At 42.9% G+C, this 24,090-nt stretch overlaps 2 protein-coding genes across 4 annotated transcripts; both read left to right on the top strand.

The window, feature by feature from the left end:
- Window positions 1-8,400: 8,400 nt before the first annotated feature.
- Window positions 8,401-16,849, top strand: LOC106602427 (uncharacterized). 3 transcript variants are annotated; one of them, XM_014195029.3, is made up of 4 exons: window positions 8,401-8,563; window positions 8,669-8,995; window positions 9,328-9,446; window positions 14,347-16,849. In XM_014195029.3, the coding sequence occupies exons 1-4, from the start codon at window positions 8,524-8,526 to the stop codon at window positions 15,694-15,696; spliced, it is 1,836 nt and encodes a 611-aa protein (XP_014050504.3). In that variant the 5' UTR covers window positions 8,401-8,523; the 3' UTR covers window positions 15,697-16,849. The 3 variants fall into 3 exon arrangements, with proteins under 3 accessions (XP_014050504.3, XP_045573497.2, XP_014050505.3); XM_045717541.2 differs by having other exon boundaries at window positions 8,403-8,563; window positions 8,669-8,917; XM_014195030.3 differs by having other exon boundaries at window positions 8,404-8,995.
- An 828-nt stretch (window positions 16,850-17,677) lies between these two features.
- LOC106602457 (uncharacterized) lies at window positions 17,678-23,583 on the top strand. The gene is made up of 3 exons (XM_014195121.3): window positions 17,678-17,785; window positions 18,022-18,143; window positions 19,687-23,583. Exons 1-3 carry the CDS (start codon window positions 17,683-17,685, stop codon window positions 20,611-20,613), a joined length of 1,152 nt encoding a protein of 383 aa, XP_014050596.3. The 5' UTR covers window positions 17,678-17,682; the 3' UTR covers window positions 20,614-23,583.
- The last annotated feature ends 507 nt before the right edge of the window (window positions 23,584-24,090 follow it).

The raw sequence follows: 24,090 nt of genomic DNA, 5'->3' as shown, positions 1-24,090 counted from the left end.
AGACCCTTTTATAAGCTTCTGAGTTGTGTGGATTCAAAAACGAAGTTGTTGACCAATAGTATTACTGTAAATTTAACCTCCAATCAGACCTACAGGATGTAACCTCTGCTTCTCAGAGGTGAGACAATGGGGGTTGGTGAGATCAACACAGAGGAAATTCTTGCAGTTGATAAGAATTGTCACTTCGTGGCTGAGGTGCCCTACAACTCCACCACACGGAACACAACCATTGGACAGAGGCTCCAGTCTTAGTGCAGGGATGGAGCAGGACCTGGGGCTGATGGAGATAGACCCTTCTGTTCCTATGATACAAACACCACAGTGTCCATGATGAACAGAGCAGGTCACCCTGGGCTTCAGCCTTCACAGAGAGTGGTGTGAGACCACCCCATGGTGGTAGTCTATCAGCAAATCTGTATTTCCCTTCAGAGTATTGTCTAATGCCTGGTGACTGGGTTCATAGAAGGCCTGGACCTGGTTCTAGCCTTCCTAAGCTGCCTCGGGGTTACCCCACCAATACAGAGGGTCAGTATAGGCATTCATCACGCGGTACCTAGCCTACAACATAGCATACAATCCCAACAACACCCAAACAATGTCTAGAGGAGGGAGCTCAAATACTAACCACCTGAGGGTGGTGGCTCCTGCTTCTACCTCCTCTGGTGTCATTGGGTCACAACGTGGGAGGCCGAGCGTTAGGACGGACGCCGGCAAGACGTACGCCTGCCCCACGTATGGAAAGCTCTTTACTGAAGCGAACTATGTGAAGAAGCACCAGACCGTTCACACCAAGGACAAGCCCTTCAAGTGCAAACTATGTTACAAGAGTTTCTCCTTCCTGAGTAGCCTTATAAGATATAGGAGTGTCCACAATGGGGAGAAATCGTAGCAGTGTGGCTTGAGATGTACACAGGGGAGATCTGGGAACCATTTTTTAGCTGACATAGTATATAGTTATGTGAAGTGTGTTGGAGTAAGAGTTTAAGAGGGTAATTAACCACATACCCCTCATTAACTTGTCATTTGAAACAGTCTTGTGTAAATTCCTGTTTTTAAGAGACCGTAAACCTATACTAGAACAAATACAATTGCATATTTACCTTACCGAATTGATGTAGATGGAATTATTTTATACTTTATTCTTGCCAACAATGTTCTTTCTGGAAAAAAAGGGCTGGGTTTTGATGAATAAAGTTGTAGGTGTGTCGAAGCTTGACCCCGTTTGTCAATAGTTACCACAGCCACAAAGTCAAAATGGCCATATCGTAAACATTCATGAATTTTTTGTTTTGCTTTTTGGTCTTAATTTAAGGTTAGAGATAAGGTTAGCAGTGTGGTTAATGTTAGATTTTAAGAAGATAAATTGTAGAAGTGTACAACTGCAGCCCGCAATTCGGGTCATTTCTACATGTGCTGTTTTTGATTGGCCAGGACCTGAAAAGACAGCGAATAATTCAAATCAAATTTTTATAAGACGAAACAGGAACTATTTTAAATAGGCTGTCTAAATAGTTACAGGCACCATAATTGCTCCCCTTGGGCATATAATATTATGATAACGAAGGGGGTTTTACGCGCATCCAAACTTTTCACAACAGCTGGAAAAAGATCCAGTATAAAAGTGAAAGGGGGAATGTCAACTCACCTTTATACTGCTCCCAAATATATACACTACCTTTCAAAAGTTTGGGGTCACTTAGAAATGTCCTTGTTTTTGAGAGAAAAGCAACAATTTTTGTCCATTAAAATAACATCAAATTGATCAGAAATACAGTGTAGACATTGTTAATGTTGTAAATGACTATTGTAGCTGGAAACGGCAGATTTTTTTAAAATGGAATGTCCACATAGGCGTACAGAGGCCCATTATCAGTAACCATCACTCCTGTGTTCCAATGGCACATTGTGTTAGCTAATCCAAGTTTATCATTTTAAAAGGCTAATTGATCATTAGAAAACCCTTTTGCAATTACAGTTGAAGTCGGAGGTTTACGTACACTTAGGTTGGAGTCAATAAAACTCATTTTTCAACCACTCCACAAATTTCTTGTTAACAAACTATAGTTTTGGCAAGTTGGTTAGGACATCTACTTTGTGCATGACACAAGTAATTTTTCCAACAATTGTTTACAGACAGATTATTTCACCTATAATTCACTATCACAATTCCAGTGGGTCAGTTGTGTACATACACTAAGTTGACTGTGCCTTTAAACAGCTTGGAACATTCCAGAAAATGATGTCATGGCTTTAGAAGCTGGTGATAGGCTAATTGACATCATTTGAGTCAATTGGAGGTGTACCTGTGGATGTATTTCAAGGCCTACCTTCAAATTCAGTGCCTCTTTGCTTGACATCATGGGAAATTCAAAAGAAATCAGCCAAGACCTCAGAAAAAAAATTGTAGACCTCCGCAAGTCTGGTTAATCCTTGGGAGCAATTTCCAAATTCCTGAAGGTACCACGTTCATCTGTACAAACAAAGTACGCAAATATAAAACACCATGGGACCACCGTCATACCGCTCAAGAAAGAGACACATTCATCTCTAGGAGACAGAACGTACTTTGGTGCGAAAAGTGCAAATCAATCCCAGAACAACAGCAAAGGACCTTGTGAAGATGCTGGAGGAAACAGGTACAAAAGTATCTATATCCACAGTAAAACGACTCCTATATTGACAAAAACCTGAAAGGCCGCTCAGCAAGGAAGAAGCCACTGCTTCAAAACCGCCATAAAAAAGCCAGACTACGGTTTGCAACTGCACATAAGGACAAAGATCATACTTTTTGGAGAAATGTCCTCTGATCTGATGAAACAAAATAGAACTGTTTGGCCATAATGACTATTGTTATGTTTGGAGGGAAAAGGGGGACGCTTGCAAGCCAAAGAACACCATCCCAACCATGAAACACGGGGGTGGCAGCATCATGTTGTGGGGGTGCTTTGCTGCAGGAGGGACTGGTGCACTTCACAAAATAGATGGCATCACGAGGTAGGAAAATTATATGGATATATTGAAGCAACATCTCAAGACATCAGTCAGGAAGTTAAAGCTTGGTTGCAAATGGGTCTTCCAAATGGACAATGACCCCAAGCATACTTCCAAATTTGTGGCAAAAGGGCTTAAGGACAACAAAGTCAAGGTATTGGAGTGGCCATCACAAAGCCCTGAACCTCAATCCTATAGAAAATTTGTGGGCAAAGCTTAAAAAGCATGTGCGAGCAAAGAGGCCTACAAACCTGACTCAGTTACACCAGCTCTGTCAGGAGGAATGGGCCAAAATTCACCCAGCTTATTGTGGGAAGCTTGTGGAAGGCTACCTGAAACTTTTGACCCAAGTTAAACAATTTAAAGGCAATGCTACCAAATACTAATTGAGTGTATGTAAACTTCTGACCCACTGGGAATGTGATGAAAGAAATAAAAGCTTTAATAAATAATTCTCTCTACTATTATTATGACATTTCACATTCTTAAAATAAAGTGGTGATCCTAAATTACCTAAAACAGGGAATTTTCAATAGGATTAAATGTCAGGAATTGTAAAAAACTGAATTTAAATGTTTTTGGCTAAGGTGTATGTAAACTTCTGACTTCAACTGTATGTTAGCACAGCTGAAAACTGTTGTTGTGATTAAAGAAGCAATATAACTGGCCTTCTTTAGACTAGTTGAGTATCTGGAGCATCAGCATTTGTGGGTTCGATTACAGGCTCAAAATGGCCAGAAACAAAGAAGTTTCTTCTGAAACTCGTCAGTCTATTCTTGTTCTGAGAAATGAAGGCTATTCCATGCCAGAAATGTCCAAGAAACTGAAGATCTCGTACAATGCTGTGTACTACTCCCTTCACAGAACTGCGCAAACAGGCTCTAACCAGAATATAAAGAGGAGTGGGAGGCCCCGGTGCACAACTGAGCAAGAGGACAAGTACATTTGTGTCTAGTTTGAGAAAGTCCTCAACCGGCAGCTTCATTAAATAGTACCCGCAAAACACCAGTCTCAACTTCAACAGTGAAGAGGCGACTCCGGGATGCTGGCCTTCTAGGCAGAGTTGCAAAGAAATATATATATATATACTGCTCCAAAAAATAAAGGGAACACTTAAACAACACATCCTAGATCTGAATGAATGAAATAATCTTATTAAATACTTTTTTCTTTACATAGTTAAATGTGCTGACAACAAAATCACAAAAATAATCAATGGAAATCCAATTTATCAACCCATGGAGGTCTGGATTTGGAGTCACTCAATATTAAAGTGGAAAACCACACAACAGGCTGATCCAACTTTGATGTAATGTCCTTAAAACAAGTCAAAATGAGGCTCAGTAGTGTGTGTGGCGTACACATGCCTGTATGACCTCCCTACAACGCCTGGGCATGCTCCTGATGAGGTGGCGGATGGTGTCCTGAGGGATCTCCTCCCAGACCTGGACTAAAGCATCCGCCGACTCCTGGACAGTCTGTGGTGCAATGTGGCGTTGGTGGATGGAGCGAGACATGATGTCCCAGATGTGCTCAATTGGATTCAGGTCTGGGGAACGGGCGGGCCAGTCCATAGCATCAATGCCTTCCTCTTGCAGGAACTGCTGACACACTCCAGCCACATGAGGTCAAGCATTGTCTTGCATTAGGAGGAACCCAGGGCCAACCGCACCAGCATATGGTCTCACAAGGGGTCTGAGGATCTCATCTCGGTACCTAATGGCAGTCAGGCTACCTCTGGCGAGCACATGGAGGGCTGTGCGGCCCCCAAAGAAATGCCACCCCACACCATGACTGACCCACTGCCAAACCGGTCATGCTGGAGGATGTTGCAGGCAGCAGAACATTCTCCACGGCGTCTCCAGACTCTGTCACGTGCTCAGTGCGAACCTGCTTTCATCTGTGAAGAGCACAGGGCGCCAGTTGCGAATTTGCCAATCTTGGTGTTCTCTGGCAAATGCCAAACGTCCTGCACGGTGTTGGGCTGTAAGCACAACCCCCACCTGTGGACGTCGGGCCCTCATACCACCCTCATGGAGTCTGTTTCTGACCGTTTGAGCAGACACATGCACATTTGTGGTCTGCTGGAGGTCATTTTGCAGGGCTCTGGCAGTGCTCCTCCTGCTCCTCCTTGCACAAAGGCGGAGGTAGCGGTCCTGCTGCTGGGTTGTTGCCCTCCTATGGCCTCCTCCACATCTCCTGATGTACTGGCCTGTCTCCTGGTAGCGCCTCCATGCTCTGGACACTACGCTGACAGACACAGCAAACCTTCTTGCCACAGCTCGCATTGATGTGCCATCCTGGATGAGCTGCACTACCTGAGCCACTTGTGTGGGTTGTAGACTCCGTCTCATGCTACCACTAGAGTGAAAGCACCGCCAGCATTCAAAATTGACCAAAACATCAGCCAGGAAGCATCGGAACTGAGAAGTGGTCTGTGGTCCCCACCTGCAGAACCACTCCTTTATTGGGGGTGTCTTCCTAATTGCCTATAATTTCCACCTGTTGTCTATTCCATTTGCACAACAGCATGTGAAATTTATTGTCAATCAGTGTTGCTTCCTAAGTGGACAGTTTGATTTCACAGAAGTGTGATTGACTTGGAGTTACATTGGTTGTTTAAGTGTTCCCTTTATTTTTTGGAGCAGTGTATATAGCGGTCAAACATTTTAGAACACCTACTCATTTGAGTTTTTTTTTTTTTTTTTACTATTTTCTACAATAATAGTGACGACAAAACTATGAAATAACACATACGGAATCATGTAACCAAAAAAAGTTAAATAAATCAAAATATATTTTATATTTGAGATGCTTCAAAGTAGCCACCCTTTGCCTTGATGACAGCGTTGCACTCTTCCTAACCTCCTGCCAAATGTATGACCATATTAGAGACACATATTTCCCTCAGATTACACAGACCCAGAAAGAATTTGAAAACAAACACCATTTTGATAAACTCCCATATCTACTGGGTGAAATACCACAGTGTGCCATCACAGGAGCAAGATTTGTGACCTGTTGGCACAAGAAAAGGGAAACCAATGAACAACAAACACCATTGTAAATACAACCCATGTTTGTTTATTTTCCCTTTAACTATTTGCACATTGTTACAACACTGTATATAGACAATGACATTTGAATTGTGTTTATTCTTTTGGAACTTCTGTGAGTAATGTTTACCTGTTAGGGCTAGGGGGCAGTATTGACACGGCTGGATAAAAAACATACCCGATTTAATCTGGTTACCACTCCTACCCAGTAACTAGAATATGCATATACTTATTACATATGGATAGAAAACACCCTAAATTTTCTAAAACTGTTTGAATGGTGTCTGTGAGTATAACAGAACTCAAATGGCAGGTCAAAACCTGAGAGATTCCTTTACAGGAAGTGGCCTGTCTGACCATTTGTTGAACTTCTTTTCCATCTCTATCATTTACTAAGGATCTCTGCTCTAACGTGACACTTCCCACGTCGTCCATAGGCGCTCAGAGCCCGGGAAAAAACAGAATGTCGTCATTCCAGCCCCAGGCTGAAACACATTATCGCCTTTCTCAAGTGGCCGATCAAGGGACACGGGCTTATGCGCGTGACCCCGACCGCCCCCGCCTTTGGGATTTTTTCCTCTGTTTGCCGAAAAGGAGATTCCCTGTCGGAATATTATCGCTTTTCTACGAGAAAAGTGTCGTAAAAATTGATTTTAAACAGCGGTTGACATGCTTCGAAGTACGGTAATGGAATATTTAGAATTTTATTGTCACGAATTGCGCCATGCGCGTGACACTTCTTTACTATTTCGGATAGTGTCTGGAACGCACGAACAAAACGCCGCTATTCGGATATAATGATGGATTATTTTGGACCAAACCAACATTTGTTATTGAAATAGCAGTCCTGGGTGTGCATTCTGACGAAGACAACAAAAGGTAATCAAACTTTTATAATAGTAAATATGATTATGGTGAGTGCTAAACTTGCCGGGTGTCTAAATAGCGAGCCCGTGAAGCCTGGGCTATGTACTTAGAATATTGCAAAATGTGCTTTCACCAAAAAGCTATTTTAAAATCGGACATATCGAGTGCATAGAGGAGGTCTGTATCTATAATTCTTAAAATAATTGTTATGCTTTTTGTGAACGTTTATCGTGAGTAATTTAGTAAAATGTTAGCGAATTCCCCGGAAGTTTGCGGGGGTATGCTAGTTCTGAACGTCACATGCTAATGTAAAAAGCTGGTTTTTGATATAAATATGAACTTGATTGAACAAAACATGCATGTATTGTATAACATAATGTCCTAGGGTTGTCATCTGATGAAGATCATCAAAGGTGAGTGCTGCATTTAGCTGTCTTCTGGGTTTTGGTGACATTATATGCTGCCTTGAAAAATGGGTGTCTGATTATTTCTGGCTTGGTACTCAGCTGACATAATCTAATGTTTTGCTTTCGTTGTAAAGCCTTTTTGAAATCGGACAGTGTGGTTAGATTAACGAGAGTCTTGTCTTTAAATGGCTGTAAAATAGTCATATGTTTGAGAAATTTAAGTAATAGGATTTTTAACGTTTTGAAAATCGCGCCACTGGATTACACTGGCTGTTACGTAGGTGGGACGAATTCGTCCCGCCTAGCCTAGGGAGGTTGTTTATTTAACTTTTGTATATTATCCACTTCACTTGCTTTGGCAATGTTAACATATGTTTCCCATACCAATAAAGCCCTTAAATTGAAATTGAATTGAGAGAGATGCAGTAACATCCAGCAAAACTAGCTAACTTGTAGCAGCCACAATGGTATGCATTATCCCACATAACAGTGCCTGTTTTCACTGGAGTATCCTAGAGTAGCTAAGCTAGGTAGGCTAATTGAGGCGCTCTCTTCAACCCCATTCTGTAAACAGCCTACCTGTTGGTTGCTAGTTGTAGCCCACTCCTACTCATTTCACCATAAAGCTACACATGTGAAGGCTACTAGTCTTTGCGGGGCGCAGGTCATAACTACATTGAAAAGTTTGTTTTATTAATTCATTTCAAATGATTGTCAGATGGATGTTTTAATTCATATATTTTTCTTACAAAAAAAATTGTACTCGCACAACTATTCGCATACTATGGATATTCGAATAACCGTGCACATCCATAACAATCGTATTTGTGACCAAAGCATAAATTGGAGAAAACACTTCAAAAACCCCACCGTAAACTTTTATCTCAAACAAAGGTTTAAAAAAAATGCTTGCTATTTCCTTATAGAGGATGAACTACTCGTGTACATATGTTTAACGACCGGTATATGCCCACACCATTCCAACACACAAAATATGCTTTTTAACATACTTAATGACTATTTTAAACACTAGCGTATTTCAAAGTACAATACGCATATTTGTATTTATTTAACCACACCCTTTGAGCCATGACGCCAACCAATGAGATCCTTTCTCTTCGGTGTAAGCGACCTGTGACCAAGAACAATTTCCACGTTAGCGTTTTTATTTAGACGTTTATTAACCCCCTGGAACTCAGCATATGACTAATGTAACTGCACAGCATCACATACTTACCACAGGTAGTGTTTAATTCGCTTTCGCCTTGGTTGATAGATGTTATTTAAGTAAAGCTAGCTAGTAGCTGCTAACAATGGCTAACTGTATGGTTTTTCACACTCAAATAGCCTCCATCATGGAGGTGCTAGCAAATTCAGCCGTTGCAGAGATCTGTAAACTCGTAGACGACGACTATGCAGTGTTTCGTTTGGAAATAACTCAAAGCCAGAAAGAAAACAGGGCATTGCGGAGGAAACTACAGCTACAGGAACTGAAGGTGGCACGGGAGCGCGCAGAGAGGACAATGCGAGAGCGCGTCCTCGCCAATCGTCCCAGTAGTGTCAAGATCCTCGACCGATACAGAGGAATGGCAAGAGGTACATTTAGATTTTGCAGAGGGCGGAGGCTGTTACCCTCACCACGTGTTCAGATGCGTTACCCAGAATTGGGTCTTGGTCAGTTTTTGCTCACTTCCGCTGATTACTTGTCTGTCTTGCACAATTTTTTTATTTGACCTTCATTTTACCAGGCAGGTCAATTAAGAACGAATTATTCTTGCACAAAGACACAATATAATCTAACAAGATTCTTGATTTACTGAATTTCCTATTGTCATACTCAAAATAATGTGATGCATGGAACATAGTAAATCAATCAATAAATAGTGTATCAAGAAGTTATGAGGTGTTTCCTTACATTATTGCCTATTATAGACAGTGTGCAATATAGCGTTGAGCATTGACAGTACCTAACTTAACCACCCCTTTTTCCTCAATCAATCTCTCAGGTGAAGGACATCTCACTGGAGGCCACAGGAGCTTTGTGAAGCCAGCGTGGAGCGATAACCAACCCTTAGTTATAGATGAGGGGAGTGGAACCTTAACCCAGCAGGTTATCGTGATAGAGGTTAGTGTCATAGTGTGACATAAAAAAACACTAGTACTAATCTTCTTTCCCTGACAATCCCACCCCTAATAATTCATTGACAGATCTGAAACCCTAACAAGCCTGTGACTCTCACATATTCTGCTCCTCCCCTGACCATCCCAGCCACAGTGATCGATTGACAGGCCAAACTGATAATGAAAGCGAAAATGGGAGGAATAATATTGTTTTACTCAATAAGGATTTACAGGTTAATAAAAAACATTGTTAAATTGCACATTAAGTTGTCATCTTCTTTTTGTCACAAATAATGCGAACATAATAATGTAGTACAATTACAAATGATAACTTTGATCTTTTAACAATGTTCTTTCTCAATATGGCAGTGTTATCTGGTAGGGCATTGAACAAGCACTGTCAACTTTTGCGTTTACATTTGGTCATTCATTATTTTCACATAAAAAAATGATATTCCAAATGTATTATTAATTTATCATTATGAAATGCATATTTATTTTTTTGGTCAGCTATATATCCATAAATTGCGGCCCTGAATCTGCAATAGAAAGAAAAATGTAGCTCTGGTAATATGGGTCATATTTCAACAGTTTGACCTAGAGCAAGGGTCTCCAACCTTTTCTTTCATAAACGCTACTTCATCCAAAAAGAAATGTACTCATATACAGCCTGCATATTTTGTCATTATGCAGGCCTAATTTGATGAAGAGTAACTTTTTATTTTATTTATTTCACCTTTATTTATCCAGGTAAGCTAGTTGAGAACAAGTTCTCATTGACAACTGCGACCTGGCCAAGATAAAGCAAAGCAGTGCGACACAAACAACAACACAGAGTTACACATGGAATAAACAAGCGTACAGTCAAAAACACAATAGAGAAAAAAAGAAAGTCTATATACAGTGTGTGCAAATGGCATGAGGAGGTAAGTAGCGAAGAAATTACAATTTAGCAAATTAACACTGGAGTGATAGATGAGCAGATGATGATGTGCAAGTAGAGGTACTGGTGTGCAAAAGAGCAGAAAGTAAATAAAAACAATATGGGGATGAGGTAGGTAGATTGGGTGGGCTATTTACAGATGGACTATGTACAGCTGCAGCGATCGGTTAGCTGCTCAGATAGCTGATGTTTAAAGTTAGTTAGGGAAATATAAGTATCCAGCTTCAGCGATTTTTGCAGTTTGTTCCAGTCACAGGCAGCAGAGAACTGGAAGGAAAGACGGCCAAAGGAGGTGTTTGCTTTGGGGATGACCAGTGAGATACACCTGCTGGGGCGCGTGCTACGGGTGGGTGTAGTTATCGTGACCAGTGAGCTGAGATATGGCGGAGCTTTACCTAGCATAGACTTATAGATGACCTGGAGCCAGTGGGTCTGGCGACGAATATGTAGCGAGGGCCAGCCGACTAGAGCATACAGGTCGCAGTGGTGGGTGGTATAAGGGGCTTTGGTAACAAAACGGATGGCACTGTGATAGACTGCATCCAGTTTGCTGAGTAGAGTATTGGAAGCTATTTTGTAGATGACATCGCCAAAGTTGAGGATTGGTAGGATAGTCAGTTTACTAGGGTAAGTTTGGCGGCGTGAGGGAGGCTTTGTTGTGAAATAGAAAGCCGATTTGATTTTGGATTGGAGATGTTTAATATGAGTCTGGAATAAGAGTTTACAGTCTAGCCAGACACCTAGGTATTTGTAGTTGTCCACATATTCTAGGTCAGAACCGTCCAGGGTAATGATGCTAGTCGGGCGGATGCGGGCAGCGAACGGTTGAAAAGCATATATTTGGTTTTACTAGCGTTTAAGAGCAGTTGTAGGCCACAGAAGGAGTGTTGTATGGCGTTGAAGCTCGTTTGGAGGTTAGTTAACACAGTGTCCAAAGAAGGGCCAGATGTATACAGAATGGTGTCGTCTGCGTAGAGGTGGATCAGGGAATCACCTGCAGCAAGAACGACATCATTGATATATATACAGAGATAAGAGTCGGCCCGAGAATTGAACCCTGTGGTACCCCCATAGAGACTGCCAGAGGTCCGGACAACAGGCCCTTCGATTTAACACACTGAACTCTGTCTGCAAAGTAGTTGGTGAACCAGGCGAGGCAATCATTTGAGAAACCAACGCTATTGAGTCTGCCGATAAGAATACGGTGATTGACAGAGTCGAAAGCCTTGGCCAGGTCGATGAAGACGGCTGCACAGTACTGTTTTTTTATCGATGGCGGTTATGATATCGTTTAGGACCTTGAGCGTGGCTGAGGTGCACCCGTGACCAGCTCGGAAACCGGATTGCACAGCGGAGAAGGTACGGTGGGATTCGAAATGGTCAGTGATCTGTTTATTAACTTGGCTTTCGAAGACTTTGGAGAGGCAGGGCAGGATGGATATAGGCCTATAACAGTTTGGGTCTAGAGTGTCACCCCCTTTGAAGAGGGAGATGACCGCAGCAGTTCTCCAATCTTTAGGGATCTCGGACGATACTAAAGAGAGGTTGAACAGACTAGTAATAGGGGTTGCAACAATGGCGGCGGATAGTTTTAGAAAAAGAGGGTCCAGATTGTCTAGCCCAGCTGATTTGTACGGGTCAAGGTTTTGCAGCTCTTTCAGAACATCTGCTATCTGGATTTGGGTGAAGGAGAAGCTGGGGAGGCTTGGGCAAGTAGCTGCGGGGGGGGCGGAGCTGTTGGCCGGGGTTGGGGTAGCCAGGAGGAAAGCATGGTCAGCCGTAGAGAAATGCTTATTGAAATGTTCAATTATCATGAATTTATCGGTGGTGACCGTGTTACCTAGCCTCAGTGCAGTGGGCAGCTGGGAGGAGGTGCTCTTGTTCTCCATGGACTTTACAGTGTCCCAAAACTTTTTGGAGTTAGAGCTACAGGACGCAAATTTCTATTTGAAAAAGCTAGCCTTTGCTTTCCTGACTGACTGCATGTATTGGTTCCTGACTTCCCTGAACAGTTGCATATCGCGGGGACTATTCGATGCTATTGCAGTCCGCCACAGGATGTTTTTGTGCTGGTCAAGGGCAATCAGTTCTGGAGTGAACCAAGGGCTATATCTGTTCTTAGTTCTAAATTTTTTGAAAGGGGCATGCTTATTTAAGATGGTGAGGAAATGACTTTTAAAGAACGACCAGGCATCCTCGACTGACAGGATGAGGTCAGTATCCTTCCAGGATATCCGGGCCAGGTCGATTAGAAAGGTCTGCTTGCAGAAGGGTTTTAGGGAGCGTTTGACAGTGATGAGGGGTGGTCGTTTGACCACGGACCCATAGCGAATGCAGGCAATGAGGCAGGGATCACTGAGATCCTAATTGAAAACAGCAGAGGTGTATTTAGAGGGCAAGTTGGTCAGGATAATATCTATGAGGGTGCCCATGTTTACGGATTTAGGGTTGTACCTGGTCGGTTCCTTGATGATTTGTGTGAGATTGAGGGCATCTAGCTTAGATTGTAGGACTGCCAGGGTGTTATGCATATCCCAGTTTAGGTCACCTAACAGAACGAACTCTGAAGATAGATGAGGGGCAATCAATTCACATATGGTGTCCAGGGCACAGCTGGGAGCTGAGGGGGGTCTATAACAGGTGGCAACAGTGAGAGACTTATTTCTGGAGAGATTCATTTTTTAAATTAGAAGTTCGAACTGTTTGGGCGTAGACCTGGAAAGTATGACAGAACTTTGCAGGCTATCTCTGCAGTAGATTGCAACTCCTCCCCCTTTGGCCGTTCTATCTTGACGGAAAATGTTGTAGTTGGGTATGGAAATCTCAGAATTTTTGGTGGCCTTCCTAAGCCAGGATTCAGACACGGCAAGGACATCAAGGTTGGCGGAGTGTGCTAAAGCAGTGAGTTAAACAAACTTAGGGAGGAGGCTTCTGATGTTAACATGCATGAAACCAAGGCTTTTTCGATTACAGAAGTCAACAAATGAGAGTGCCTGGGGACACGCAGGACCTGGGTTAACCTCCACATCACCCGAGGAACAGAGGAGGAGTAGGATGAGGGTACGGCTACAGGCTGTCAAAACTGGTCGTCTAGTACGTTGGGGACAGAGAATAAAAGGCGCAGATTTCTGGGCATGGTAGAGTAGATTCAGAGCATAATGTGCAGATGTAAGCATGATTCATCACTCCAGAGAACGAGTTTCCACTGTTCCAGAGTCCAATGGCGGCAAGCTTTATTGGTCATTACGGGTCTGTTGTGTATAGATTGATGAGGGGAAAAAACGATTTAATCAATTTTCGAATAAGGCTGTAACCTAACAAAATGTGGAAAATGTCAAGGGGTCTGAATACTTTCCGAAGGCACTGTATGTGTGAAATTTGTTTTGATTTAGAATGGACCATTATCATGCACCTGTCTCGAAACGGGGGCAGCTGAAAAAATACATGTCATCTATGCACTTAAATAGTGCTTTTCCCTTGGTTCATTTTCATGCCAGCCAGGTAGGCTATACTCCTGTTGTAAAGATAAGCAATGTGCTTAATATTAGGAAAGTTGAGAAATAAATATTGTAGGCCTAGCCTATAGAAAGCTGATGGGATCTTCCTCTTTTTAATAGAGGCCATCACTGTTTTATTTCGCACAATTGCATAACCTATGGAAATGTTGCACATCATGAGCTCATGGGTTCTCATTAAGTATTTGATTACATTTTTGATTACATTTGCATTGATGTCAGAGTGATTAGAGGGACAATAGAGTGCTGAGTACCAGGCAGTTAGCAAGTTTAGTAGGCTACGAATGACCATCAGCAGCATCAGAGCTTGGAGAAGCCTATTTGACTGCCTTTGTGACTCGTGACTGCCGGTGTGGCAGTAATACGGTCACCGCAACAGCCCTACCTGTGAGACTTCCCTACGACATTTTTATTGAATTCAATAACCTTCTCTCTTTTTGTGTCAGTCAGCAGATGCAGAGGCTGCAGGTCCTGGGGTCAAGCATGAGAGGACTGAAGGAAAGGAGGACCCACGGCACAGTAGAGACATCCAGACTGAAGCAACGGCTGGAGTGGCGCCCCCTGTAGCCAAGGAGGACATCGCAACTGCCGCCGCACCCCAGGCCAAGACTCAACGCTGCATCACGGAGGTCAGTGGAACGCCGAACGCCGTCATCAAGTCAGAGACTTTAACTGTAACACAGAGGCTCTTATACACAGGATCTGACCACAGATCAGACCCAGAGAGACTGGGCAGTCCTCCTGCTCATGGCTCGGAATACTTACCGGTATTTCACCAATGCCAGAGTACGGTTCATTCCCGTGGAGATGGTGATGGTGACACGTTAGACACTGGTGGTGATGATCTGTCTTGTTCTTACACTACAGAGATGGACCTTGGCAACATATCCTTGGGTTTAGAGACCCAGACTGATCTGTCTAGAGGGGACTGGAACCGGTACAGTAGTAGTGTGTACTCTGAAGGGTGCCTAGATAAGAAAGGGGAGGTTATAGTGGTAGATGAGGTGACTGTGAAAGTGGAGGGCGACGCTCCTCCCACATTGAGTGCAGATCGTCACCTAGGAGATGGACACTCACAGGGCAGAGATTTCTTAGATTACAGGGGAAGCTTAGAGACGAATACAAATGTTGTGACCCACTCCCCTTTACACAGGTTCTGGGATCGCGACTCAGTGTCAACGTCGATGGCATCTTCTGATGTACTTTTCGATCAGGTATTGAACTCAAACGACGAGGCTAGAACCCAGGCTCAGGGAGGGGGAGCAGCACCAGGCAATAGTGAAGAGAACCTGTTCCTCTGCATGTTCTGTAACAAAGGCTTCAACTGCCTCCAGAAGGTGGAGATTCACCAGAGGGTCCATACAGGGAAGAAATCCTTCAGCTGTACCCAGTGTCACATGCGCTTTGCCCAGGCTGGCAACCTTAAGATCCACCAGAGGGTTCACACAGGAGAGAAGCCCTTCAGCTGTACTCAGTGTCACATGCGCTTCGCTGAGGCAGGCAGCCTGAAGAGGCACCAGAGGGTCCACACAGGGGAGAAATTATTCAGCTGTACCCAGTGTCATATGCGCTTCGCCCAGGCTGGCAACCTGAAGAGGCACCAGAGGGTCCACACAGGGGAGAAATCCTACAGCTGCCCCCAGTGTGAGAAGAGGTTCTCCCGCCAACACCAGCTGAAGATGCACCTGAAGGTACACACGGGAGAGAGGCTGTTTGCCTGTACTCATTGCGGAAAGAGGTTCTCAGAGAGGAGCTTCCTCAGGATACACCAGCAGAAAAACCATTCCACCCCATAAAATAGAAAGTAACCATTCCACTCAATATCTTTTGACATTTAGTTCAAACCCTGCAGTAAAGACAGCGATTAATTGTCATTGTTGTCAGCAGAAAATATCCACAGATGCATTTGGAATAATGAGAGTAACAGATTTCAGTGTTGGATATTCCTGGGTAGAATATTGCATCCAGACATTGTGTGATATAAGGCATATATACTGAACAAAAATATAAACAAGGCATATATACTGAACAAAAGTATAAACGCAACGTATAAAGTGTTGGTCCCATGTTTCATGAGCTGAAATTTTGTGCACACATTTGTTTATATCCCTGTTAGTGAGCATTTCTCCTTTGCCAAGATAATCCATCCACTTGGCAGGTATGGCATATCAAGAAGCTGATTAAACGGCATGATCATTACACATGTGCACCTTGTGCTGGTGACAATAAAAGGCCACTCTAAAATGTGCAGTTTTGTCACACAACACAATGCCGCAGATGTCCCAAGTTGAGGGAGTGTGCAATTGGCATGCTGACTGCAGGAATGTCCACCCGAGCTGTTGCCAGAGAATTGAATGTTAATTTCTCTACCATAAACTGTCTCGAACGTCGTTTTAGAGAATTTGGCAGTACAACTGGCCTCACAACCGCAGACCACGTGTAGCCACGCCAGCCCAGGACCTCCACATCCGGCTAATTCTCCTGCGGGATTGTCTGAGACCAGCCATCCGGACACCTGATGAAACTGAGTATTTGTGTCTGTAATAAAGCCCTTTCGTGGGGAAAAACTCATTCTGATTGGCTGGGCCTGGCTCCCCAGTGGGCTGCGACCCTGCCCATTCATTTGAAATCCATAGATTAGGGCATAATAAATGTATTTCAATTGACTGATTTCCTTATATGAACTGTAACTCAGTGAAATCGTTGAAATAGTTGCATGGTGCGTTTTATATTTTTGTCTCTTACATATTGTGTTTGTACTGTACTGCCTATATGATGTTCACAAATGCCTGTTTCATTACTTCTGTTCAACTACTTTTTTTTTTCTTTCCCAAGACACTTTTAATGAGAAAATGTATGCAGTTTATTAAGTTCACGCAGATTTATTGTTGAGACGTGTATGTGTGGTTTTCATATGGATGTTTAATAAACACAAAATGGGACTTTTCATTCTAAGACTTTCATTGAGACTCTCTTTAATATACATCACATCTGATCTCCTATTCTGCATATACCCTACAGCACTTTATAACCAATATACACTTACTAAGTATACCTACACATACTCACACACTAACAAACACCTACTGTACACGTCAAAATGACTTGACTTTTCATAACGGAAATGTTTTAACTACATCGTATTTATGCCCATTATGATGAGTTTAACAACGATGAAGTCAGTCTGTAACTACAGTATAGGACTCAAACATAGTGGGGATGGGTAGACACCATGTTGAAAGTGTGTTTATTATCTGTGTGTGTGTGTACGTACCTGAGGGAGTGTGTGTCTGTGTAATCTGTATCACCTCTCTCCCAGGAGGAGGAGTGTCCAGAGGGGCTGCTGGTGAAGGAGGAGGGCTGTGAGGAGGGTCTGGGGAACCCTGAGGGGACCATGGTCATGGAGGACAACCAGACTACACCTCCTCCTGAACACACAGAGGAACCAGCTGAGCAGCACAGGACCACACACAGTCTCACTGAGGTGAGCCCACTGTGAACTACTGTCTGTATGGTATTAGTTCAGGTCCCGTATCCACATAGCCTCTCAGAGTAGGAGTGCTGATCTAGGATCAGGTTTGCTTTTTAAATCATAATGAATAAGATTATATGGAAAGATATTCGATCAGCACGTTTGCTTAGTATAAAATCAACTAACATGTTTGCATAGTACTCATAGAAATCCCTCATTGTCCAATCAGAAGATGCTCCATAGCAGGGGGCTCATATCAGATTTCTTGATCCAACATCCTCTCACTCTGTATCTCTTACAGTCAGTAGACATGGAGGATGGGAAACCTGATCTGCTGCTAGTCAAAGAGGAGACAATAGAAAATGGACCAGAGAGCATTGATCTGCTGAGTGGACTAAAGATGGGGGAGCAGGGTAAGGGAGAAATACATATAGCCTTCATACAGTAATAGATCTTCAATGGGAATAGTGATACACATGGCTATTATTATTTCTTCATTTTCTTCATTCACAAAATGAAATCAGTACAACTTATGTTTATATGCAAAAACACACATTATAATGTTTGAACTTCACCAGGTAATTGACAAAAATCCATAGGTATAGAGTTTTGATGTTTGTAAAGTCTATTTTCTAACCTCTTCCTGCAGGTGGTTGGTTGGAGGCTAACAGAGGAGACTGGGTGGCCATCTTGGATTCCCCGACCGGTGCAACCAAGGGCCCAGGGGACAACATCACTGAGCAGGCCAGGACCAGAGGTGACATAGTGGAGGTCAGTGGATGGGACAGCGTCCTCAACTCTGGGCTAGGGAACAACCCTGTTAACTACAAACAGAAACAAACAGTTGAATACAAAACAACTGAACTTAGTCTCCATGACAACAGGCTGGCTGTGACCAGGGCAAGGTGTAGATTCGGTCCACGGGGAAAGGGAGGTGACCGTATGCAGCTGAAGAGAACAGACACAGACTCTGCTAGCGATGCTCCGTCCTGCTCCTATAGTTGTGATTCAGAGAGACTGATGGTGTCTCAGGTTAACCCCCTAACAGGTGCTGCCTTCAGCCTGCCTTCTATAGGATCTATCAACTGGAACATGGACCCTGTGACAACACAGACACTCCCTGGCCTTCATCCTCCTCACACTCTCCTAATGTTAAACCAGACCTCAGACAATGCCAGTGCCTCAACACTAAATGGCTACACAAGCCCATTGACAGTAGTAGTAACGCTATCAGTAGATCCAGTGGCAAAGAGAAGCGCTTCCCGTGTTCATTCTGTGGGAAAGCCTTCAATTACCCCAAACAGGTGGAGATCCACCAGAGGATGCACACAGGGGAGAAATCTTTCGGCTGCCACCAGTGTGAGAAGAGGTTCTCCCACCAGCACCACCTGAAGAGGCACACGAGGGTCCACACAGGGGAGAAATCCTACAGCTGCACACAGTGTGAGAAGAGGTTCTCACGCCAGGACCAGCTGAAGATGTACCTGAAGGTCCACACAGGAGAGAGCCTGTACGCCTGTTCGCACTGCGAGAAGAGATTCTCAGAGAAGAGCTACCTCAGGATACACCAGCAGAAAATGCACAAGGCCCATGTGTAGTGACATGTAATGCAGTATTAGTTAGTTTGATGTTAATTATGTTGGTTTTGAATGTTCTAGGGAGCTGGATGAGGTGAACTAAGGAAAGAATGAGTATGATGAGACAGAGTAGATGATATGATGGTGTCTGTAAAAATGCTTCACTGATGAAAAGTGACAACTATGTCTTGTAGTTTGATGCTGGTGTTTTATAATGAGGAAATGATAGTGCCTTAATTCATGTTTACTTCACATAAACTAGTGAAGCTGTGTGTAATGTTGAACCTTTTCCAAAGTATTCTAAAATACATTTGATCAAATCGATGGTACCAGATTTACAGAAAGGGTAAAGTGTTACCATAGTGAGAAAAGTTATTGTACTTGTCACATATCGTTTTGTGCAATAAAAGTACTGTACTTCAGGTTATGTGAGTGTATAACCATTTTATTGAAATTAAATACAAAAATGACTGTGCTGACCCCTTTATTATTTTTGTATCATTGCATGGACTTCCCTTCTCAGTCGAACCAAAACATATTTAATTCTTGAATCAACACGTGGAAAGGTTTTTATAATACACTCCAATGCCTCCATATTGTTAGGTACTTGAATCACAGTGTTAGAGATGGGCTTGACTGTGGTTAACATTTTATAATATCATGTCATGTTTCTGTTTGTACAGCAAAGAGTTTCTTATATAAACCTTTATGCTTTTCTGTTCAATGTGTGTTTACAGTCTGCAGTCCATGAAGACCTGCTGATATCCAGTGTTGCTGGTAGCAGAGACTGGACCTCTGAATCAGCTGGTCCCAAACCCTGGCCCCGGATCAGAACCCTGGATCAGGAGCCATCGCTCTTCCTTCCCGAGTCAGAACCAGGACCCAACCACGAGGGACAGAGATTCCATCACAACCACACAGAAGACAACCAGTGGACAGGAGGACTGAACAACCTCAGTCCTGGTGGTCATCAGATAGACAGAGGCTCCAGTCAGCAGCCCAGACCCTTCTCTTCACAGTCTCAGTGCAGGGATGAAGCAGGGCCTGGGGCTGATAGAGATAAACCCTCCTGTTCCTATGATTCAAACACTACAGTATCCATGATGAACAGAGCAGGTCACCCTGGGCTTCAGCTTTTACAGAGAGTAGTGGGCGACCCTTCTTGTGGGAGTCTATCAGCAAGTCTGTCTTCTCCTTCAGGGTCTCGTCTAATGCCTGGTGACTGGGTTCATAGAAAGCCTAGACCTGGGTCCAGCCTTCCTCAGCTACCTCATGGTTACCCCACCAATACAGACCGGGTCAAGATTGGCGTTCACCACGAGAGGTACCTAGCCTACAACACAGAACACAATCCCAACAACACCCAAACAATGTCTAGAGGAGGGAGCTCTAAGACTAACCACCTGAGGGTGGTGGCTCCTGCTTCTACCTCCTCTGGTGTCATAGGGTCACAACGTGGGAGGCCGAGCGTTAGGACGGACGCCGGCAAGACGTACGCCTGCCCCACCTGTCAGAAGCGCTTCGCTCATGCGAACTATGTGAAGAGGCACCAGACAGTTCACACCAAGGACAAGCCCTTCAAGTGCAAACTATGTTACAAGAGCTTCTCCTTCCTGACTAACCTGATCAGACATAGGAGTGTCCACAAAGGGGAGAAATCGTAGCAGTGTGGCTTGAGATGTACACAGGGGATATCTGGGAACTATTCTTTAGTTGACATACTGAATTATAATTATCATGTGAAGTGTCTCAGTTGAGCATCTGAGTATGCTCACCATCTCTGATCATACAGACTTGTTGTTTGGTGTGCAGGCATAGCCAAAACACAGTCATTTTATTGAAGTGTAACTATATCTCCCCTCTGAATTTGGTTTTGTCTATATTCTATACCCTCTTTTTTATAATATATTTATAACACCCCCTAATGTTATTGGGCATAATCAGGTGGTACCTGTTCCTTTATGTACTAAAACAATGTGATCAAATGTTAATACATTTTGAACCATGTTGTCCTTTTGATACACTACATTACCAAAAGTATGTGGACACCTGCTCGTCCAACATCTCATTCCAAAATCATGGGCATTAATATGGAGTTGATCCCCCGTTGCTGCTATAACAGTCTCCACTCTTCTGGGAAGGCTTTCCACTAGATGTTGGAACATTGCTGCAGGGACTTGCTTCCATTCAGCCACAAGAGCATTTGTGAGGTCGAGCACTGATGTTGGGCGCGATTAGGGCTGACTCGCAGTCGGCGTTCCAGTTCATCCCAAAGGTGTTCTGATATGGTTGAGGTGAGGGCTCTGTGCGGGTCAGTCAAGTTCTTCGACAAACCATTTCTGTGTGGACCTCACTTTGTCCATGGGGGCATTGCCATGCTGAAACAGGAAAGGGCCTTCCAGAGGCTGTTTGGAACTCGGTAGTGAGTGTTGCAACTGAGGACAGACGATTTTTACATGCTTCAGCACTCGACGGTCCCGTTCTGTGAGCTTGTGTGGCCTACCACTTCGCGGCTGAGCCGTTGTTGCTCCTAGACATCTCCACTTCACAATAACTGCACTTAGAGTTGACCGTGGCAACTCTAGCAGGGCAGAAATTTGACGAACTGACTTGTTGGAAAGGTGGCATCCTATGATGGTGCCTCGTTGAAAGTCACCGAGCTCTTCAGTAAGGCCATTCTACTGCCAATGTTTCTCTATGGAGATTGCATGGCTCATGTGTTCGATTTTATACACCTGTCAGCAACGGGTGTGGCTGAAATAGACGATAATTTGAAGGAGTGTCCACATACTTTTGTGTATATCTATAGTGTATGTTGACTTTTTACTTACTTGGTTGTTATATAGTATTATAAACTGGGTGGTTCGAGCCCTGAATGCTGATTAGCTGACAGTCGTGGTATATCACGGTTATGTCAAAACATTTATTTTTACTGCTCTGATTACGTTGCTAACCAATTTTTAATTGCAATAAGACACCTTGGAGGTTTGTGGTATATGGCCAATATACCACGGTACTCCGCATTGTGTCGTGATTAAGAACAGCCTTATGTTGCATTCGTAACCAAGTGGGAATTTACCACATACGACTGGAAGAAATCTATTTGAGCTGGTAACTACTGGTAATTACTAGTCTATCATCATGAGTTCCCACTTGTTGACCTCTGACATCACCTACTAAAGAAATTACCTCGATAATAGCATTCTGGACTGGTAAATGCAACAACAAAACATTATTTTTAAAAAGCAATCTATTAATATGGGTTTTTAACACTATAATTTGTTTACAAGCATGATAGCTGTACTTTATAGTTTACGCAGCTTGTTGGCCATTAGCCAATCTACCTTTCTCAACGAGTTCAAAGCACGTGAATGCATTCAACTGGTATTTACGACTTCACAACTGGTAAATTCCCACCTCCCACTTAGTTATGAACTCAGAATTAGTCGTGGTATATTAACCATATACCACACCCCTCTGGCATTATTGCTTAATTAAAATTGGCCTTAGTTTCCTTGGCTTCCTTCGATCTAAGCCAAACGTCTCAGCAATTATTTTAGGTAATTTACTGTAATTTTTCCACCACTGGAAATGACCACCAGCACAGAGTAGTTTCTTTAGAATCTACACTGAGTGTACAAAACATTAAGAACACCTTCCTAATGTTGAGTTGCACCTCCCCTTTGCCTTCAGAACAGTCTCAATGGAATCTACAAGGTGTCAAAAGTGTTCCACAGGGATGCTGGCCTATGTTGACTCCAATGCTTCTAACAGTTATGTTAAGTTGGCTGAATGTCCTTTGGGTGGTGCGCTATTCTTGATATACATGGGAAACTGGCACCTACTACCATACCCCGTTCAAAGGGACTTAAATATTTTGTCTTGCCCATTCACCCTCTGAATGGCACACATACACAATCCATGTATCAATTTTCTCAAGGCTTAATGTTTTTTTTTTTTTTACCAGTCTCCTCCCCTTCATTCATCTACACTGATTGAAGTGGATTTAAGAAGTGACATCAGCAAGGGATCATAGCTTTCACCTGGATTCACCTGGTCATTCTATGTCATATACACTCAGTCATGTCATGTACACTCAGTGTATATATGGTGCTATTTAATGGAGGTCTCTGGTCTAAATACTCAGCAACACATGCTACTCCACTCATTCCATAGCCCCCAATGCAATACATTGTAGGCCTATAAATTACATTAGTATTCCCAACGCCACTTTTACATTGGCACATAGAATAGTTTTTTCTCTATAAGCCAATATGTAATGTATAGACCTACAGTGTATTGCATTGGGGGCTATGGAGTGGGTGGAGTAGAAAGTGTTGCTGAGTATTTAGACCGGAGTCCCCCATTAAATAACACCATATATATATTCTACAGACCCTACTGAGTAATCCCAACCCTCTTTTACATCGGCACCTCGAATAGTTCTCTCTATAAACCAATATGTATTTTACAATATACAATGTATTGTATCGGGGGTTTATTTGACCTTGGAACGTATTTTGAAACCCACATTTAATGCAAATGTCACTTAAATATGAAAAAATATGAATCATTAATGTTTAGACAATCCTGTTTCATATATCATGAATAAATAAAGGGTAATTACACTTCTACTATTACGTGGGGGACTTTTATTTTACAATTTTCCGAATTTCCGTGACTCGGAAGTACTTTTTTCATTTTATTCAAGACTGCTGAGCGTCACCAACAGCAGCTTTGCATAGTGCATAAAAATGGTTTACTACATGGGGGAAAATCTTAACTAAAGATAATTACTACTTTAATTAAGATAAAAAAAATCTTATAAGGTTGAGCACATTGAAAAATGGTTGGAGCTTAAGTAAATTAATGTAAAGAACATAATAGCCTACTGGTAAAAAATGTACAATGACAATATAGAAAAATAAATCATTATTTTGATGGTATGATTCTTGATAATTTACTGGTGCTATTGTTTAAGGGTGCAATTTTGAAATCTAGAGTTTAAGAAAAGTATTCATAAATTTTTGTTGTATTTCACAAACAAACTGCACTGTACAGGAAAAACAATGTCCATAAACCATGGTCCAGTCTATTCACTAGATCCCTTAACCTCCGTGATAACTGTTGATAGGCTATAG

This window comes from Salmo salar, chromosome 04 (assembly GCF_965601325.2).
Source record: "Salmo salar chromosome 04, fSalSal1, whole genome shotgun sequence".
Classification (NCBI taxonomy): Eukaryota; Metazoa; Chordata; class Actinopteri; order Salmoniformes; family Salmonidae; genus Salmo; species Salmo salar.
Note: the sequence above shows the minus strand (reverse complement) of the source record. Positions and strands in the feature narration are given on the sequence as shown.

What these genes read in the sequence shown, in the direction of transcription:
- LOC106602427 (XM_014195029.3), top strand. Translation starts at nt 8,524, where the DNA reads ATGACTAATGTAACTGCACAGCATCACATACTTACCACAG. An exon ending in TTACCCAGAATTGGGTCTTG is followed by an intron (nt 8,996 to 9,327) that starts GTCAGTTTTTGC and finishes TCAATCTCTCAG; the next exon opens with GTGAAGGACATCTCACTGGA. An exon ending in AGCAGGTTATCGTGATAGAG is followed by an intron (nt 9,447 to 14,346) that starts GTTAGTGTCATA and finishes TTTTTGTGTCAG; the next exon opens with TCAGCAGATGCAGAGGCTGC.
- LOC106602457 (XM_014195121.3), top strand. Translation starts at nt 17,683, where the DNA reads ATGGAGGATGGGAAACCTGATCTGCTGCTAGTCAAAGAGGAGACAATA. An exon ending in ACTAAAGATGGGGGAGCAGG is followed by an intron (nt 17,786 to 18,021) that starts GTAAGGGAGAAA and finishes CTCTTCCTGCAG; the next exon opens with GTGGTTGGTTGGAGGCTAAC. An exon ending in CCAGAGGTGACATAGTGGAG is followed by an intron (nt 18,144 to 19,686) that starts GTCAGTGGATGG and finishes GTGTGTTTACAG; the next exon opens with TCTGCAGTCCATGAAGACCT.